The 19,194-nt window shown below is 48.8% G+C and overlaps 1 protein-coding gene across 2 annotated transcripts in view; it reads left to right on the top strand.

Annotated features, from left to right (window-relative positions):
* The first annotated feature begins 268 nt into the window (after window positions 1-268).
* SEPTIN5 (septin 5) overlaps window positions 269-19,194 on the top strand; it is a 49,508-nt gene continuing 30,582 nt past the window's right edge. The window contains exon 1 of one of the 2 annotated variants that reach the window (XM_055704087.1): window positions 269-416. Coding sequence is in view for 1 of the 2 variants with exons in the window: in XM_055704082.1 (XP_055560057.1) it covers window positions 2,438-2,461 (24 nt within the window). In the remaining variant the exon portion in view is untranslated. Of the gene's footprint in view, window positions 417-2,400; window positions 2,462-19,194 lie in introns of those variants that run through there. The other variant, XM_055704082.1, reaches the window with a different exon arrangement.

The raw sequence follows: 19,194 nt of genomic DNA, 5'->3' as shown, positions 1-19,194 counted from the left end.
CAAACTATTTGCATCAGTGATGCATGTTTGGCTTGTGTTTGGAGTTGAACTGCATAAAATGGACATTACGTTGTTATCTCAGTGGCTGCTATAATGAAGTTGCAAGAAGAAATGGTGTGACAGATTTGTGTTTGTACAGTCTCTTCAGGTTTTATGAAGATTTTAATTGTAAACACCTCTGTCGAGAGGGTCAAGGTGAGAAATTTAACAGCAAACACTTTCTCATTAATGTCTGTGACTATGTGCACCTTTCTTGATTTTCTTGCAGAATTTTGCATCGTATTTTGCAACCTTCTTAAAATGATGTGCTGTCCAGTCATGCTTGTGAAAGTCCGGACTACCACACCCCTCCTGAGAAACCCAGAGAATAGTTACATACGTTAGTTACATACTGGATTAGCTCTCTCTGAACAAAGGTAACATGAAAGGTTAATTTTTCAAAGCAAACTATAGGACTATGGGGAAGCAGGCTTCAAAAGCATCTAGTCTTCATTTTATTAAAAACAAGAGCTCTCCACCCCCTTCCTTTTCAAAGTGAGGCACCTAAAGTCATGGTCACAGTTTTTGTGTGGAAAGCCTCGGTGAACAGATTTTTTGCTAGCGGATGTTGATTATCAGTTGATAGCTTCTGCCACCTTTGGGCTTGTGGATTCCAGCTAGAGCATTTTGGTTCAAAACCTGAGTTCTGTTTTACTAATTGTACAAGAATGACGTGCAATACTGCTGATACCATACAAGAGTGCTTTCCTTTCAATGCAGGCTTAATTTTTGTGCCTTCTACTACTTCTTTGATGTTGTCTGATGTTAATCTTCAGTTAAATTTGAACTTGGTTTTGGGAAATACTTCATAGCTTAATGGGGGAACATGTAATTGTTAGGCCAAGCCTTTGCTGCCATGGAGATCTCTGGAGAGAGGACCCTGGCTAGAGCCTCATTTCTGACCTTGCATTTCGGCTCCCATCGGTGCTGGCAGTGCCAGGGCCATGGAAGACAAGTCCTTTTCTCAGAATTCCACCCTGGCCTTCTCCAGGCTGACACTTTCCAGCACTGGGACCAAGTGCCCATGTGTAACTATTTCAGTGACCATGCAGCAAGAGCAGGGAGCAGTTGACTGCGGTTCTTCTAGTCTTCATTAGATTTAAAACACTGTGGCAGACTATAAAAGCAACTCATGAAAGGTGATTGGTTGGCTTGTTGATGCTTTAATTGTGGTGTAGTGTAGTCTCTGATGGTCTGTGGCGCTCTAGCACTTAGAAACAAGCAAATATGCTGACAATTACCTGCTTGTATTTTTTTCTGATGCTTTGAATCAATGGCTAAAAGTGAACTTGGGATGAGCTAATGGGGTTTTAAAATGTATGTGCCTGCGATTGCCAAACTCCAGTCTTGGAAGTGTCGTCTTGTTTTGATACGAGGGATGTTTTCAGTGAGATGGTGGAAGAAATGGCAAGATAAACGCTGTGATGACTACAAGGATTTGAAAAGTTAGTGCTGGGACATCCGTGTCAGCTTTGTTCTGAGGCAGGTGAGTGGCCTTGCACGTGTGCAGCCACCACCATGCCAAGCTTACCCTGCCCTGTGGTCGGAAGCATTTCAAGTCTGACACATGCCTGTGTGATATGGAAGGTGTGAGCCCTCCCTGCAGCCGTGGGGTCAGGGGAAGGGTCTGTGTGTCCTGAGCCTTCGCGTCCCCCTCTCCTTCCTCCTTTACTGTTGGGTTGAGGTTTCTGTGAGCTGTTCTCAGACCGTGTGCTACTGCTGCTTTCAGAGCTTTTAAAATTAATTTGGGAGCTCTCCTGTCTTGTCTTAGAAAGTCGTTCTGACAGCTTTTACCTAAAATAACTTTCCGTATCACCTCTTTAAAATGCTCTAATGGAAACAAAGCACATATCCCTAACTTCACCCAGTATGCCTGCAGTATTGATTCAGGACTTCCCACTGGATTTTGAGGCGCTAAATCTGGAAGCACGTTTCCTATTTATTCCATTTGTGCGTGTGGTGGGTTTTGGTATTGGTTGGTTTTTTTTGTGTTTCTTTTTTATTAATGGTCTGTGCCTTCTCCTGGGTGTTGCTCCTCGCAGAGGGTTTCGGCGGCGGCGGGGGGCCGTGGCCGGCGGGGCGGGCCCGGCGGCGGGGCGGGGCGCGCTCCCGGCATTGGCCGGTGCGGGCGGCGCTGGGGCGGCCCCGGCCGCGCACACACACAGCCCCAGCCCCCCGGGCCGCGCACCCTCCGGCACACCGGCGCTCGGCTCCCGGGCAGGCAGGGCGGCCGGCACCATGAGCACCGGCATGCGGTACAAGAGCAAGCTGGTCAACCCAGGTGAGGCGGCGGGGACGCGCGGCCGCTCCGCCCCGCGGCCCGCCGCAGCCCTCCCGCCTCACTCTCTCTTTTCTCTCCCCGCCGCCGGCTCCCGCCCCGGGCATCCCGCCCCCGTCGATGTGCGCCGCAGAGGAGAAGCAGGTAGGTGGGCGGCTCGGCTAGGCTGGCTGCAGCCCCGGCCCTGCCGCCGGGAGCCGCCCCGCGCTGCTGCGGCGGCGGGGCCGTGCGCTGCTACCTGGCCACGGCGGCGGGGGGGCGGATTCACCCGGGAGACGGGCGGCTTGCCTGGCTCCGCCGGGCCCGGGGCCCGCTGGCTGTGCCCGCTGGCTGTGCCCGCTGGGCTAGGATGGAGAACGGCAGGCGAAGGCGTTCGGCTGCGGAGCGCGCCTGTCGCCCCGCCGCAGCAGCGATGCGCAGGCACGGGCCCGCTCCTGCCGCTCCTGCTGGTGCAGCGCAGCAGCAGCTTGCAGCCGGCCGGGCTTGGGGCGTTGGGGAACATCTGGTTTGCTTTGCAAGGCAAATAGCTGTTTGGAGACGTGCCTTTGAGTCCTGGAGAGAGGGGCGGGGGGGGGGGGGGGGGGGCATGTGATGCAATCGGATGACATCGACAGGGTTTTTTGTTCGTTCCTTGGTATTTGGAGGGATTGAGGGTGTTTGGCAGGAAGAAGGATCCTTCTCTGCTGGGCTTGGATGTCTGGGTAGGGGGTTAGCAGAGTCCCATGTGTTCCTTAGCACCCATCACCCTGATGCAGGCAATGTCTGCCGTAAATGGAATAGCTTTTTTGTCTCACAAAGGTGGGGATGGAGGCGGTGGTTAACACAGCAGAGCAGTGCCATGGGTCCCTGCAGCGGGAAGAGTCCACCCACTCCCAGCCTGGCTGGCACTTTTTTGCCTTTGGGTCCAGTCTTTCTCTGAGGCTCTAATTCCATGTACAGCAAACACCTTACCTCTCCAGACGGTGGTACTACGCAACCTTTCTGGGCCGCTGAGAGGCAAACTGGCATTGTAGCAGCTTGGACATTCACCTGGCCGCTGCAGGAGACGGTGTTTCTGTGTATAATGCAGAGTTGAGCACTGTGAAAACGCACCTGTGCCTTTGTGTGAGCTTCTGGTTACAGTGATGAGAGGAACAAAATAAATCCAGGGGTGATAATGGGGTCATCAGGTGCATTTTTCTCAAGCTACGTAGAGCTTTGCTAGTATTTTGTAGTTATTTGTGAGTATTATTGTTAATTCTTGTTTTATTTCTGGAGGAAAACAATCCACAATGTGTTCTGAAATTGTAGAAAATTTGGTGTAAGCTGTGAACTGGAGAGGAGCTTTGTGTCCACCCAGAAATGTGCTGTTCTTTGGTTCATTTGGTTTTATATGAAGAGGGAAGCAGGTTATGTATAAAGCTCCTTTCTGCTCGTTCCCCAGGGGAAGAAGCGAGGTAGAGATCAGAGTAGCCTGTTGTAGATATTATCATAATTCCTGAAGGCCTTGTCACACCATATAGACAAAAGTGGGCTGGAATCTGCACCCCAAAGAGTTCGTATCTGCAGGAGAGTGTAGTCTTTTGCTGCAGCAAAGGTCTTTCCTCAGATGCGTAGGTGTGTGCGCGTGTAGCAGTGTCTCTTACGCTGAGTGTAGAGTGAGTCTTGCATGACAGAGCACAGTTCATTATGAATTTGTGCCAGCCATGTAACTTGTGGATGGTGAATAAAAACCAAGCTGTGAATACAAAGCAATCTGTTAAAATTAAAATGAACGTACAAAAAGACAAATGGTTTTTATTTAGCATCCTTTGAGAGCAGCAGGAATCTTCTTCCTGTGCCACCTTGCTCCAGTCTGCTCAGATCTGGCAGCAGGTAACAATTTAAAAGGTTTACTAAAGTTGTGATTCTTGCCTGAACCAATTTTTCAAAGCTTACTGTAAAAACTCTTCTTTATAAATAGTTGGGAAACAAAGTGGGCTTCTGAGAGGGCAGCACAATAGATTGCATGTAAGTAGGGTAGCCTTCAGTAAAATCTTAATAATACTGATGACTTACTGTGTCCGAAAAATGGGACAGCATGGTGTCAAAGGATGTGTCTGCATCATCCCCCATAGCGTAGTCAGGACTGATGCGTTGTCTGGGTCCAGGGGACTCTGCTTGGCAGGCTGGACTCCTAATTGCTACCATTTATGAAGAAAAAATAACGGTAGATTCTCCACCTCTCAGGTTTCCAAGGAACAACCTCTTAACTGGTGTGTTTGGCACTGAAACCATGTGCCATTGAAGTCAGCAGAGGTTTGATATTGGTGTCTCTGTGCAGAACATCCAGCTTTCCAAGGGGATGGGTTTCCAAGACCCTGGACTGGAGGGAACTAGTTTCTGTTCTGAAGCTCTACAGCAGGTTGCCTGGTGAGACTAAGCTCCTCAGTCTCATTATACTTGCTTCAGCACCTCTCGGAGAGGAATGGTTTCTCACCCAGCAGTTTATATGCTGAGGGAGCGCTAAGAGGGATTCTCGTGGTGAAGTTGGGTAGGCAAATGAAGCCGTGACTGATGTCCCATGTGCACAAGGGTAGGCCCCATGTAAGGGAAACCTAGCAATTTGTCGAAAGAGTACTGACTTGAGAATCAAACAGGGCAAGTGCAGCAGATGGACGCTCTGCCAAAGCCTGAGGTGTTGCTGTTGGGAGGAGTACAGGTGAAACCTCCCAAATACCCAGTTAAACTGGAGTCTCCTGGCACACTCCTGCAGAACATGCCTCCTAGTTCGTGTTGTTGGCTTGTGTTTGTTTGGGGTGTTACCCTGCTGTGTCTCTGAAGCTGGCTTCTGCTCATTCAGGCCCGTGTCTCTAATGTTCTTTGAAGTCATTGTTTCTTTTTAAATCAAGAGGATGGGAACCTCTCCTTCCCAAGTTGATCTCTCTCCACCCCATCAACTTGCAAAGTTGTTTGGGTGTGGGAGCAGAGACTATCTGGTGGATCCAGTTCTTTCAGTGGGTTTGAAATTACAGGGCTGTGCCTTTTGCATTCAGATTGGTCCTTTTTTCTACTTCAGCATATTCTTGAAGTGGCCTGCTTGTTAGTAAAAATATATATTGGGGGATGCTGTGTGTAGAGATGATGCTGTGCAAAAGGTGGTTTGATTGGAGGAATAGTTTCATTGCAAGGCATTGAGAACTCCTGAATTCATTGCCTTCATGTTTCAACATTTGAGGATCTGGGTTTTATGTCTTAAAAATCTGTATTAAAACTCCTTTGCTTTTTTCTTAGAAAAAAAAGAAAGAAGCAGACATTTCCATCATTTCTGGAACAGTAGATATTGCAACAGCAGAGATGACTTCCATCTAAAACAGCAACCATGCCAGCACAGAGCATCATTTTAAGGTCAACCTTCAAGCACAGCCTTGCCTACCAGAAGATGTTGGCTGATGGAAATCCCCCAGTTCCATGTTAATGTGTGCTGAACCACCTTCCCTTTTTCTGTGCTGTGCTTATGGAGCGATAAGCCCAGATGGGCTTATAGGAAAGCGTACCTCCTGAAAAAGCTATGCAGTGCATAATGCAGAGGTACCCAAGATACCTGTAGATACTGCCCTTGACACACTGAGAACAACTCCAGTGCAGGCAGCTGCTGCTGGCAAAGAGCAGATTAGGAGGAGGGAGGAGGGGTGATTCCTGTGTCTTGAGCTGGTTGAGGATGACCTTAATGTGACCCTCAGTTTCTGTACCTACGTGGTGAAAATTGATTAGCTGAGTTATATGAAAAGTGTCAGGTGAGTGGTAGGCTCCCCTGTACAGCGATTGTACAATGAAGACGAGAAGCAGATCTTCGTCTTTACAGAATCCCCTCAAGTCTGCGCTGGAGCAGCTTGGAGGATTTGTCCCTGCGTTACATGGTTGTGGCATTGCCATCTTTCACGGAAGCATCTTCCTTACAGTAACAGTTCTTGTAATCTTGTGAATAAAGGAGAGTTCTTTTTGCTTGTGCAGAAAAGCATGGAAACAGGAAGGGGAACAGAGTACCACTGACTTTTTTTTTAATTTTCTCAGAGCTAAACCAATGTTTTTATAATTGTGATTCTTTGAGTCATTGGGAGTGGCAATGTGGATCTGTGTTCCTGTGCTGTCAGTCATGCTCTGGATCAATTCAGACAGGGTGGTTGTGGTGAGGGTCTTTTTGCTCAGAGGAAGCAAAATGATGTTTGCAGCTGGCCAGTGGCTTATTTCGCTACAGCTGGATAGTCTCTCACTGTGTCATAGATCGCCGTGGGTGAGACTGTTTCTCTTTGACTCCCCATGTTAATGTCTCTTCCAACCTCCTTGTTTTCTGACTCTGGTCTTGCATCCTGGCTACCAAGATGCGCCTGCCAGAAAGGGAGTAGCAAATTAGTCACAGAATCTGGAGGTAAATACTGGAAACACTCTTAAAGCAGCACATCTCTGCTTGTTTTTCTGCTGTCCCAGTGTATCTTGGCCAGACGCAGCATAGGAGTGGACGCTTTTACTTCTCTGTAAAAAACCTTGTGTGGCTCATCAATTATTTTTGGCCCATTTCAAAAGACAACGTTGGTCCCTTGCCCTCCAAACTGGGCAAAAGCTCCGTGCTCAGAACAGTGTATCAGGGGATGGGTGGGACTGCAGCAGGTCAAGAGGTTCAGCCCTGTCGGCCCTTCTGCTGTGCATCTGTCTAAACAGTCCTACTGCAGGAGGGCCCCGTGTGTCAGAATGGTGGGCTGGGCAGGGAAGTCCATCCTGGGCACTTTGACTTTTTTTTCCCCCCTTCTTTGTCTGCTTGGCTTCTTGGAAAAGGGCTGTAAAAAGAGGTCAGCACATGGACTACGTGGTGAAACAGAACTGCTGGAGAGCTGGGCACAGAATCTGCAGCCTCCTGCTGCTGCTTATGTCTCTCTTCAATTATTTATGCTCCAAATGGATAAAATGGTTGTTAGTGCAGGGCAGGGGAGAGTTCGGCCCTCTCAGTGCAAGTAGCAATCTGCAGTTTATGAAAAGGAGAAGTAAGCCTTTCCTGCACAGGGTTTTTTGTTCCTTGAATTTCCACGAACTGCTCGGCTACTTGTGCGGGAGTCCAAAATTCTGCTGCTCTTGGTGTGAGTTGCACAGGGTTGTTAGCCAAATGTGTAGTGCAGCTGATGTTGTGGCCTGATCCTTGCTGATGCTAACGAAGTAGGAGCAACTGTCATTTAACCCCGAGAGATGTTTGTGACACTTGCTCAGCTGCTGGGTTGCAGCTTGCTGGGGCATTACAAAAGGCAACTTGCAATTGCAGAGGTGAAAAAGTTGCTGCCATCTGAACAAAGGAGAAATCCCGTCCCTGGATGCTTTTAGTTTCCAAAGTCAAGGAGTCTCTTACAGCCACTTAACATGCTGCTGGCTTCATCTGATTGTTCTAGTAATAAATATAAGGGAGTTATGACAGTTCCCTGCAAAAGCTGAGGAAAGGCAAGTCTAGAAAGAGAAACATCTGGAGTTCAGTGCCTTCTAGAGCCCATAGTGCCCCACCCGCAGTTTCAGTCTAAATTGTTGTTCATTAAATACCCAATAAAGTGGACATCTGGGAAATCCAGGAGAGATTCTACTTTGAGCCAGCTGGTTGCTCTACTGTGCCAGGCCAGGTTGGGTCCCTGCTGTGTATTTTCAGAGCTTTGCCAAATTAGTTTTAAATGTTCAGTCCAAAGGGTTTCCCTAGCAGTTTTGGGACCCCCCACTTCCCACAGCAGTGACTCTTTACAACCATGATGCAGCTACTGCTCCTGTGTGCTGAAACCATCAAGCCTGGAGGGCTCTGCTCCATCTTCAATACTTTAGGCACCTCTTGCTGAGATACCTCTTGGCTAAGCCAAGAGGGTTCCTTTCCTGATGTTTCTCTTCCTGTTCAAGTAGATTCTGTGTAACTTTTTTCCTAGATAGTAAAGCATGAGCTGGAGGGCGCCTTCTTTGTTTACCTGCAGAGCTTTCTTGCCTGACCAACACTAAGCCTTTGTCGCCCTTCTTGCCCAAGGCAGAGATTTCCCTGAGACAGTGAAACCACACAGAATAATCCTCTAATACTCGTGAAAGAAGCATATGGCATCTCTAATATATTGTGTGACTTCAGATTTTTGTGAAGCATATGCAAGTTTTTTCATAGCATACTGGAGTAATTCCCATGTAGGCTGGGTTTTGTCTGTGTGTGCGTGCGCGTGTATGTCTACAGTGTGGTTAGCCTCGAAGCGCAGGAAAAAATGTTCGTCTGATGTTACACATTCCTTTTCTCCCAGAGAATTGTCCCTGGAGCTGTGAAGAGTCTTGCAGTCATCTTGTTCCCACAGGGGTGTTCAGGAGCTGGATTTGTGTGTGGTGCATCAGAAAAGCTGAGATCAGATCCCAGAACATGTGCTTCTCCTCAGTATGTATGCTGCTGTTCATCTACCACTTGGTATCCCTGAAACATTGTTTGAAATGAATAGTGGAGGGTGGCCCCCCGTGTGCTGAGAGGAAGGATTTGCATGTGCGCTGCTACCCATAGGGGCTGGGCTGCAGAAAGCAGAGATCTGTTGTTCCTGACTCAACGAGACATTTCTGTTTTGAGGGCTGAATGGGTTAATCTTCTTAATTCCTTCTCTTGTGTATTTCCAGTGCATTAATTGAAATCTGTTATGGCCTGCTAACATTCAGCTCTAGCTTGCTGTGCCTTCTCTGTCTGTCACTCCCAGCCTCTCCCCATGTGGCTGGTAGCGGTCCCCCCAGTAGCATCACAGCAGCCAGGTGCTGCCAGTGGCGGGGGAAGAGCATGCTGGAAGGCTGCAGGGACTGGCTTGCTAATGAGCAAAGCTTGGCTAAGGGTTGGCCAAGAGCTGAAGAGGAAGTGAAACCGTGCACAAGCATCTGCAAAGGGTGTAATGCCAAGAGGGGGAGGAGAATTGTTTAATTTCTGGCTTTAGTACAACTGTCCAGTCCTGAAGTCAAAAGGAAAAAAAAGAAAAAAAGGGAAGCTGAGGCTGAAGTTTGGCTCTAGAAAAGAAATGTAGCGATGTTGTGCAGGCAGCACAGTGCAGGGGTGCTCGAGATGGCAGAAACCTCTCTGGATCCAGCTGCGTAGCCTTCAGATTGCCCCAGCCTGGTGCCGGGCCACCGCAGCGAGGGCTGAGGGCGGCTCAGGGCTGACACTGATGTGCAGCGTGCTGGAGGAGCTTGGCCTGTGGTCCGTGCTAGCTGCGGGACTCCGTGAGGTGTGAGCTAGTGTAGCTGTAAGTCAGTCAGAGATGGGAAGCCTTTAATAGAAGTGAACTCTAGTTTTTCACACACACTTACTAAAATTGGGCTGTTTTTCTCCCGGTGGCACTAGCTGGCATCGGTAGGAGCAGGTGCCAGGACCAGAGCGCTCACCCCGGAGTTAGCTGATGGGGAGAGAGAAGCAGCGCGGGGGCTGAGCCAGCCCTGTGTGCCACTGCGGTGGCTGTGCTGCACCACAGCTGGGAGCCAAGGAGCAGGAGAGCTGAGGTCCTTCATTTGCCAGCTTTGTTCAGCTCAGCTCTTTGCTCTTCCTGGGAACTTTGGGAGTGCCCTGTTTGTTTTGAAGCTTGTTATCAAGTGTGTCCAGGGTGTGTGCATGGAGCTGGGATGGCCTGTCTCTGCCTGACCCCTCCCGGGGCAGCTGGTGCTCTTCCCCCAGGATGACTCCTGGCAAGGGAACCGGGAGCTAGGAGCGCAAGCTGAGCAAATAAACCACAGGATCCTGAGTGCTAGCTCCTCGGACTGGTCGTGGGGAGCAAGCCCGTCCCACTGACCTCTGGACATTCTCAGTGCAAAGGTGAGGGAGGGGGGGCAAAAGGATCAGTTCAGCTTGTGGGAAAAGAGGCTCCAAGGGCTTTTAACATCTCCTCTCTGCTTGCTGTGAGGCAGAGCCTGTGGCAGTGCAGATGTGGTCTGTGCTCCTGTGACTATGTTTCATTTTTCCTTGCAGACCCCTGGTGCTTGGAGCTGTGTGAACACACATGAGAAGGCAGGCTAGGCCTTTTACTGCTTTAGTTTGTATTGCAATTATTTTTAAGATTGCTTCCCAGGCCAGACACTTTGCTTTCAGCCTTTTGTAATGTCTCCTGGCTATTTCCTCGGTGTGGGAACTGTTCTAATCCTGTTTGCCGCACTGAGCTCATTCTTGCCATGATACCTATATACATGAAGTCTCTTTAGATCCTGCAGTCTTATATCCACTTTTATTTTCAAATAAATTACATACTACATTAATTATATATTCAGGTGAAATATGAGTCACAAAGGCATCTGCTATCTGCCTGCCCTACATAGATGGTCCCCTTGGCTGTGCTTTCCTTTTAGTTTAAAGCTCTCCTGAGTCTCTGCATTGGATATTAAGTGATGTGAAGTCCTGGAAACACGGATAAGTGGTATTGGAAGTGCCCATCTGGACACATAGTCCCATCTGGACTCATAGTCATTTCCGTCTGCCCAAGGCCTGCCATAAAAAATGTCAGGGAGGTTTATGGCTTTTAAGATCCTGTAGATTCTCAGTGGTTCCTGCTGCTCAGAGGAGCTGGTGCCAGCTGGAATCTGACAGTAATGGAAGAAGCATCACGGCCTTCAGGAGCTGGTATTTGCCTGGTTTTGTAGGCAGTGGGCTGAACTGAGGCACCAGAGGTTAAACTTCAAGTGATGCAGCTGGCCTACAGCAAAGTCTTGCCGCTGTGATTGCGCAGTGCCGAGATGAGCAAGAGTGTGTCATCAGGACAGCAAGAGAGATGCTGTCTGAGATGATCTGTCGTGTTCCAGTGGCTGCATTTACAGTCCCGACTCTGCGTAGATGTTTTTCTGCGACACAGCTGGAGCACTGCTCTGTAGCCCTTAGCTGGAGCACACAGAAGGGAAACTGCTCTTGTCTCACTCCCAAGATTAATAGCTTTGATGTTCATCTACATACTTTAAAGATCTCTCATCCCCTTGAAGGGAGCCCTTGGCAGAGCGTGTATTTGTGAGGGAAGTGGGTATCAGAGATGACAGTTATTTAACAGAAGTTGTTGCTTTCACTGGGCAGTTAATCCAGGCACATGGTTGGGAAGGACTCCAGGTCCACTGAGCAGCCAAATGCTCTGGATCTGCTCTAGTCCACTGGCAGCCCTGAGGCTGAGATTTCAGAAGCTCAGACCAGACCCACGGAGGTAAGCAAGTCAGAGGTAAGTTTTCTGTGTATACCCCAGTACTATCCATTGATCTCTCGGGGATCCTGCTAACCATCACTGTGCAGCTGGAGTGTGTCCCCTTGTTGTTAGGATCAACCTCATCTGCCCTGCCCTGCCACACTCAGCTCACACCAGGTTCACGCATTTGACTTCACAGCAATTTAAATAAACCAGAAGTGACTGGTTGGAGCCCAGTGTCCCTCTTCCTCAGTGCCTGCTCTGTTCAGCCTGTTGGTCCTTGAACAGAAAGGCTGCATGTCATCTCATAGCTGTGTGATGGCATTATTTTCAGCAGCTCTCATTAATGTCAGTGAAAGCCTTTCTGTTTGAGGTGGTAGGGCTGGTCCTCAGCAGCTGCTTGGAGGTTCCGGCCAGTGCCAGGCGTTTTGCTGCCTCGTTTGAATGGTCAGTCTCATCTGAACATCTCCCTGCTCCTCCCGTTGGTTGCGCTGTCATGGGCAGGTGCCAGTCAATAGCAGAATTGTTCTCTTGGTAAACAAGTGATGGTGTTATGGGAGCTGCCCTTCATGTAGCAGCAGCACAGTGTGTGCATGGGGTTGCTAACAAGGGATATCATGGGGCTTGTTAGTCTGAAAGCTTAATGAACCATCTTATGTTTCTTGGCAAAGTGTGTGGATGCTTCTTCATGTGTGCAGTTCCTGTGCTGCTTTTTGCACTTGGGTGTGTTTGGTACTGAAGTGTGTCCCTGCAAGGTAGAGCTCACAGAGCAGCTGTGGGCATTTTGAAGGACTTGGATCCCATCTATCATGAAACTAATGATAGCGGACATCCAGAAAACGTCTGGATGAGACCCCGGTTCTTGTTTTCTCAGACACCCTACGTATGCCCAAGGGCTGAGCTAATTCTTGGCATCAGGGAATCCGTGTGTATTGGGCACCTAGAGCTTGTCCCTTAGGGGTTTAGGGCTTTTACTTCATGACAAATCACTATTTTTCTTTCTTGTTTCTCAAAAAAACCCAAAATAATTAGGGCATCCACCCACCTCTTGGCTGGCATCCTGTAGTAATAGGCCAGCGTGTGTTTTCTACATTGGAGGAAAGCAGGTCTTGCTTCGTATTTGTAAAGTGATGGTTTACAAACGAGCCTGAAAAGAGAAACTAATTTCCCCACTTATGGCAAAGTTACATCAGAAAAGAGTCCCATCAAAAATTCATAAAGCTGGGCCATGAATTTGGCCTGACACTGTTGATTTGCTCATGTACAACAGGCATAGTCTGTGCCAGGGGTGTGCAGGTGAGGAAGCACGTTCCCTTTGTGCAGATCAAACCAGACTCCTCCATCCTTGCCCTGTCCCTTGGCACTGGAGGTTAGAAATGCTCACATTAGATTTACCTTTCCCTTCTTACCCCCTTGAGGCTGGAGAAGAGAAGGTCTCCCTTGAACTTGACTTTGTGTAGTCTGAGGGCACATGAGGCTGCTGTGAGCTGCAGGGACTGCCACGTCAGGGGCAGAGCTGCGTCTCTGGGTTAAGCAGATTTTTTGAGGGGTTGGGAACTCAGAATCTGCCTAGTCCGGCCAGTACAGTGAGACATTTAGGATGTCTGTGAGGGGATGGTGTGTTTCTGACAGGCCTGCAAGGGGCAGTGGGGTGAGATCCCACAGCAAAACATGACTAGAGAATAAATCCCAGAAAATAAATCCCAAGAGATGGCCGTTTGGCCTGGCGAGGTAGAGTTCAGGCTGGGGGACCAAGAAAATCCCTCCCTGTTCTACATGTGACATTGGTTCTGGGGATTATTATTTTTGGATTCTTAAAAAAATATAAAGGTTTGATTTCATGCTGTGCTGCAAGTCCCAGGAGCTGTTCATGGGAATCTAATCTGATTTTGCACCCTGTTCTCAATAAAGGGCTTTGAGTGACATGTCACCCTTGGCGTGCTGAAGCTGTTGCTTGAGCTGACATTGCATGGGCGTGCTGGCTTTCTGCTGACCCCTTGACCGAGCTGAGAGTTCCACCCCCGTCCTGCCTCGCTCTGCTCTTACTTATGGTGGCTGTTGCCATCTCCTTCGGGTTGCCCTGTAGGAAAACACAGTCTAGCAAATGTGGTTCTTCCACTCCATTGCTTCCAAGTTCTTTCCAAGGTTGGGTGTTGCTGCACCTCGTGTGTCCACCAACCACAGTGCTTACAGTCAAATGACTTTGTCACGTCTGATTTCTTCTTTAGTCCAGTTTAATTGCTCTGACTTCAAGAAATCCATTATAATCATTTCAAAGGTGACATTTTCATGAACTCTGCTCTTCCAGTGCCTGCTACGTTAACATCTCTCATCTTGTATCTCATGCACTTTACCATTCTTGTTATTTTCAGATGGAGCCCACAAAGAAATCAATGAGATCAGGAATACCACTAAAAAATCCACAAAAGTGAGGAGTTTAGAATTATCTGTTCCTTCAGATCAGGACTGTATTAATGAGTCACTGTTAACAGTTTTGCTACAGGGCAGGTAGAGATTATATTGATGACTCTGATTGGATAAACTTTATAGTGGAAATCACAACTAAAATAGCAACACCAGTGTCACAGCAACGTTATCTGCAAAGAACAGATGTTATGGAGAACCTGATTTGTTCAGTGTGATTGGGCTGTGTCCTTGATGCAGTGACATTAATTATTCAGCTTGGGACGCTAACCTTTTGTGATTGCTTTCTCACTCAGTTTTTCAGGGGACAAATTGTTATCTTAAGGTGGAAAGGATTTTAGCAGGAGTGGGGCAATATGGTTTAGAATGTGTCCTTTAATGGCTCTTCAAGATTTAGGTCTTTGGTCTCTGTCTCCAGCAATCCAGTTGGATACTAAGGTTTGTTCCTAAGGCCGTGATTTTTGATGAGGAGAGGAAAAATGGCACTCTGAAATCTGGTGGAAAATACCATCCCTGAGATTTTGCCAGGACAATACTAGTATTCCAGGTCTGTCCTGGTCAAATTGAGTTGCCTGGTCTGGCTGCAGTATTTTGTACCGAATTATCACTGGTGAAATCTGCCAAAATGGCAGGGTTGGGTTGTAAAACCCATGCCTTTTGGGGAAGATTGTAACAGCAGCTCTGATGTTCTTGTTCCTAGTGCTAAGCTCAGTGGGGCCTCATGGCACCATGGCAGGGTTATGGAGTGTTTGTATGCTGATGGCATCTGTGAAAGCCCTCTCCTGGGCCACAGCCCTGCAGTTTCATGTTGTGCCAGCCCAGAACTGCGGGCTGTGCCTGCCCCAGTTAAGCCATCCTGCTTGCAGTGCCTCTGAGATCGTCAGCATATTCTGGATTAACCAAGGAGCCGACATGTTCCTCTGGTCTGGGGTGGTGGGTGGTGTGGAGATGAAAGGCAATAGGCCAAAACATCAACTTTTCCACAAAGGCCTTTGTACACTGTAGTTATTTTAAAGGCAAATTTTTAAGGCAGTTTGCAATTATACAAACCAGGGGCCAGCTTTCTTTAAACACGGATGAAAGTGCCCAAGTCCTTTGAAACTGAGAGGAGCTAGGCTGTATTTTCATAAACTTGGCTCTGATGACCAGCCTTGCCCCTGTTCTCCCCCCATTATCGCTCTGGTTGGTACAGGTTGCTGTGTAGCAAGAGCTGCCATCATCTCCCATGAACAGGCTGCTGCAGAGGACTTCACACACCTGATGCCAGGCTTGCAGTTGCCTTTCATGCGCCGTGGTCCATGGATTAGGTCCAGGAAAGGGGCTCGCAAAGGAAAATAAATGGGAAGATAGTGGAGGAGGTGGGTTCCAGGCTGCTCTGAATGGCCCTTTCGTCTTTGTCTCAAAAAAATCAGTAAGAGCCATAGGTCTGTGAAAATGGCTTTGAAAGGATCACGGCCATTCTCAGGAGTGATAGACCTATCTAACATTTTGGTTTCTTTATTTAAACTGAAACATCTACAGTGCTGCTTCTTTTTTAGGGACATTGTTTGGCAGAGATGCTGTCTGTTCATTAGTGGGTTTTTACATCTCATCCCACCTTGTTTCTTTAGAAAATTGTCCTCTTTATCCTCCTCCAAACTCTTCCTTAAGCCCCTCCTGAGCGTACTTGGCAGTAGCTAGCTAGTAGGTAGTTGCTGTAGTGCTGCTTTCTGACTGATCTGTGCGCCTGTTAGTTTTCTTGTATGCTTCTCGTTGGGATTTGGTGCTGGGATTGCCTTTGGGCTGCAGTTCAGCATCCTGCACATGGGGATGTGCTCTCTGGGAGTGTGCAGCTGATGGCAGTGCACTCCCTGGGTGACAAAACTGGGGCTGAAGAGCTAGACAGTGCTTTGCCCTGAGGCTGGATGCTTCTGCATCCCGTGTGCCTGTCTCAGCTTCACCTAGACTGGTCACAGCATGAAAAACTCATGCGGGCTTTGCTATTGCACATCTCTTCTTACCCTGTGCAGTGTTAATAATTGAGGCCATTCTTGCTGGGCTGAACTCCTCCTGTGCCCTGTTCTTTCTGGCTGTGCCAGATGACAGCAAGGGTGGCAGGGCCAAGAATTTCAGATAAATGCAACAAAGCAGCTGTTTGCTATAGCAAGAACATCTGTATTGACTGGGCTCCCTGCAGTTCGGGAGTGGGTGCTTTCACCTTTAAAATCCAACTCTAAGGCTCTTGTGTAAACAAGAAACAGGATCTGCTCCCAGGGGAACAGTTTATATAGTTAAATCTAAGTATTACTGGAAAAGGAAAATATAACCTTCGTCATCTCAGACTCCGCCAGGGCCCTGGTGTCCTTACGTCTATGGAATTCCTTTGCATAGAGGAAGCCTGGTTTGCCTGGGAAGAGAGGTTTTTTTTCTTGAATTAGATTACTTTCTGTTGCTCTAAATATACTAATGATTGCACAGCATCTCTTCCACATCCTCAGATCTTGCTGTCCAGAATATTCAACAGTCCCTCAGTGGATCTTTCCAGCCTATAGTTCTGGGAAATACAGGGTGTGGGTTTGTATGTTTACTTGTATCTTATCTGTGAGTTCCTCAACTACAGTACAGTCTGATTCCTATTAGGCTGCCCTGAGGGAAGCCTTTGCTTTCAGTCTGAATGGCTTTTACCTGTATATTGAGCAATTTAAAAATAATGGAAAAAAAACCCCAAACACCAGAACAACAACATATAGGAAAACACTGTGGGAGTGTTAGTGCATGCCTGCTCTCACTTGCAGGATTATTCATGTACTGTTGTTTATGGACAAAACGGCTGTCCATTCCTGCATGCGAAGAGCAGTTAAGTACTGGGAAAGCGTGAAGCTAATAGCAAGCAGGAGTCTCTTAAAACAGTGTTGGTGGGGTTTTCTGGGGACAGAGAACATGGCTCAGAGCTCTCCAGGATGGCTGCGTGTAGGGTGAAGAGCACAGCCCTTCCTGAATGCCTTCCTGCCCAAGGTCTTTGAAGGCTTGGCAGGCATCACTGGCCCAGCCAAGGCATTGGTAGTGAAGTTCTCACTGCTGTTTTAGAGGTGGCAGAACTGAAGCCCAGGACATAACACCTCTGTCTAGAGGCATTTCTGTCTGGAGGCTGTGATTTTTAGGGGATACGCAGCAGCTACTTTGAAGGAATGGCTCCGCTCCTCTGTGAGGCAATCACACCACAACTGAAGCTTCCCATAGGCATTTGAGCCTCAGGAATCCCCTTAGCCCAAATGTTCAACTTCAGACCTGTTCCTTCCAAGCAGTGGTTGATGTTTCTCATGCGGTGGGTTGTGAAGCATGCCCTGCTCAGCTTGTTGGAGCTAACAGGCGCTGCCTTGTAGGAGATCTGTGGCTTCTCATTTCCCTGACAAGGCAACCTGTCTGTTGGACATTTGCTTCCCCACCGGGTCCTCACTATGTTGATGACTTCTGCTGGCATCTTAACCAAATTACAGGTGTGAAGCCAGAACTGGCAGAAAGAAGCTGGTGGGAATGCAGCCAGGTGGGAACAGCCTGCTGCTTCCTCTACTGGAATGTCTGTCCCGCAGTGTGTTTATTCCTAGGCTGTGCTAAAGAGGAGCCACCTGTACAGCCCACGTCTGTGCCTGGTGCCAGGATTTAAGAGAAGTTCCTTTCTCTGGTACCCACTGCTTCTAGAAGGGTTGAAGCCCACAAAGAAGAAAGTTTTTGCTTTCACTGTGTTTTTGGCTGTTGGTATCGAGGGGTGACCTCTGGAAAGAGGCTGAGGAGCAAGGTCCTCTCTGGGAGAAGCAGTCACGCTGTACTTCTCCCACTGTTCAGCCCTAGGGGTGTGGTGTGATCCAGAGAAACTAGCACAGGACTGGCAGTGCACATGGTCCTGAGTTCCAGTCTTCCATCTCTTTGAAAGAAGTCCTAGAAATGTGCAGCGTATGATTCATAGCTCCACACTGTCCTTTGCTCCTCCGTCAACTGGATGTGCAATAGGTCCCGTTACCCCATGGTGCTAAGAAGGTATCATGCCTTGCGTTGCTTTGGCCAGTCAATGCTGTGGCACGTGTGAGGCCAAGGCATGTGCATGGGCTACAGCTGGATTGGCTCCAAATAGTGTATGGATTCCAACAGGGAGTTCTGGAAGAGACCCGCAAAACCTCAGGGCCTTCCTGTGTAGTGCAAAATCTGGGGTGAGGGGAAAAAAACCATGACTGTATAGGACAGAACTGTGTGACAGTGATGTGTCTTGGCCATTCCTGCTTGAGGCACTGTGGGATACTGCGGTTAGTTTAGTGCTTCCAAGAATGAGACACTGATTCATCTGTGGTCAATGTGTTTTTAAAATTATGCCGCTAAACTGTCGGTCTGGTTTCTCTTGGCCAAGTGTGACCATTGCAAGGCTCTCTTCCTTAGGACTCCCCTGTGCTGGTGACCTGAATTTCCATCCTCCTGCTCAGCCTGGTTTTCAGGGATTGGGTTAACTTCTGCATGATCCAGGTGGGAGAATCCTGCAGCCACCTTGCCCAGTGTGGCCACCTGACCAGTGGAGAATGGGGCTGCGCTGAAGAGGCCACAGGGTTGCGGTGCTGGTGCATGAATAAGATCAGTTGCGTGTGCTGTGTAAATGGGATCAGTTTCCAGTACAAACCATTTTCAATACTGTGTGCAGGGAGAAAGAGCTGGGCTGCTGCAGTGCAGGCATGTGAAGGCCAGCAGTTGGAGCTGGGCACAAGGTGGAGTGATGTGGCTGAGTTGGTCTGACAGCACCAAGGAGCAACTTCTCCCCACTGCTGCTTGGGGATTTGGGGAGCTGGGGGTCAGGCATAGCCCCATGCAGCTGGTGCCGTACCCTGCTGTTAACTTAAAGCAGCTCCTGCCAGGTTTGTTCTTGCAGGGGAAGGAGGGAGGGTGGAGGGTTTGGATGGCAGTCGACTGGGTGGCAGAGATTAATAAAGTGTTGAGCTCTTAACAGGGAACAAGCTCCGCTGATTTGGGTTTCCCTCCCCACCCATCCCGCTCTTTTTAATCTGTGTCACAGTCTTGAGAACGGAAGTGATTTCAGCCTGGAGGTGACCTCATCTGCCTCCAGCTCTGAGGTGGAGCAGCATTTGGAGCCATGGCCAGAGCTTCTGCCGCTCTTTGAACGATGCAGGAGAGGGGCTGAGGCTCCAGGGAGAGCCCTGTGCTTCCCACCTAGCTGCATGCTCTTGGCATGTGCTGGGCAGGGTCTCACCCTGGGGCGTCCTGCAGTCTGCCAGCCACCTGAGCGTGGGTATTGGTAAGACACAGCTCCAGCCCTGTGAGGTCCAGGCACCTCACCCCTGT

This window comes from Falco cherrug, chromosome 1, assembly GCF_023634085.1.
Source record: "Falco cherrug isolate bFalChe1 chromosome 1, bFalChe1.pri, whole genome shotgun sequence".
Classification (NCBI taxonomy): Eukaryota; Metazoa; Chordata; class Aves; order Falconiformes; family Falconidae; genus Falco; species Falco cherrug.
Note: the sequence above shows the minus strand (reverse complement) of the source record. Positions and strands in the feature narration are given on the sequence as shown.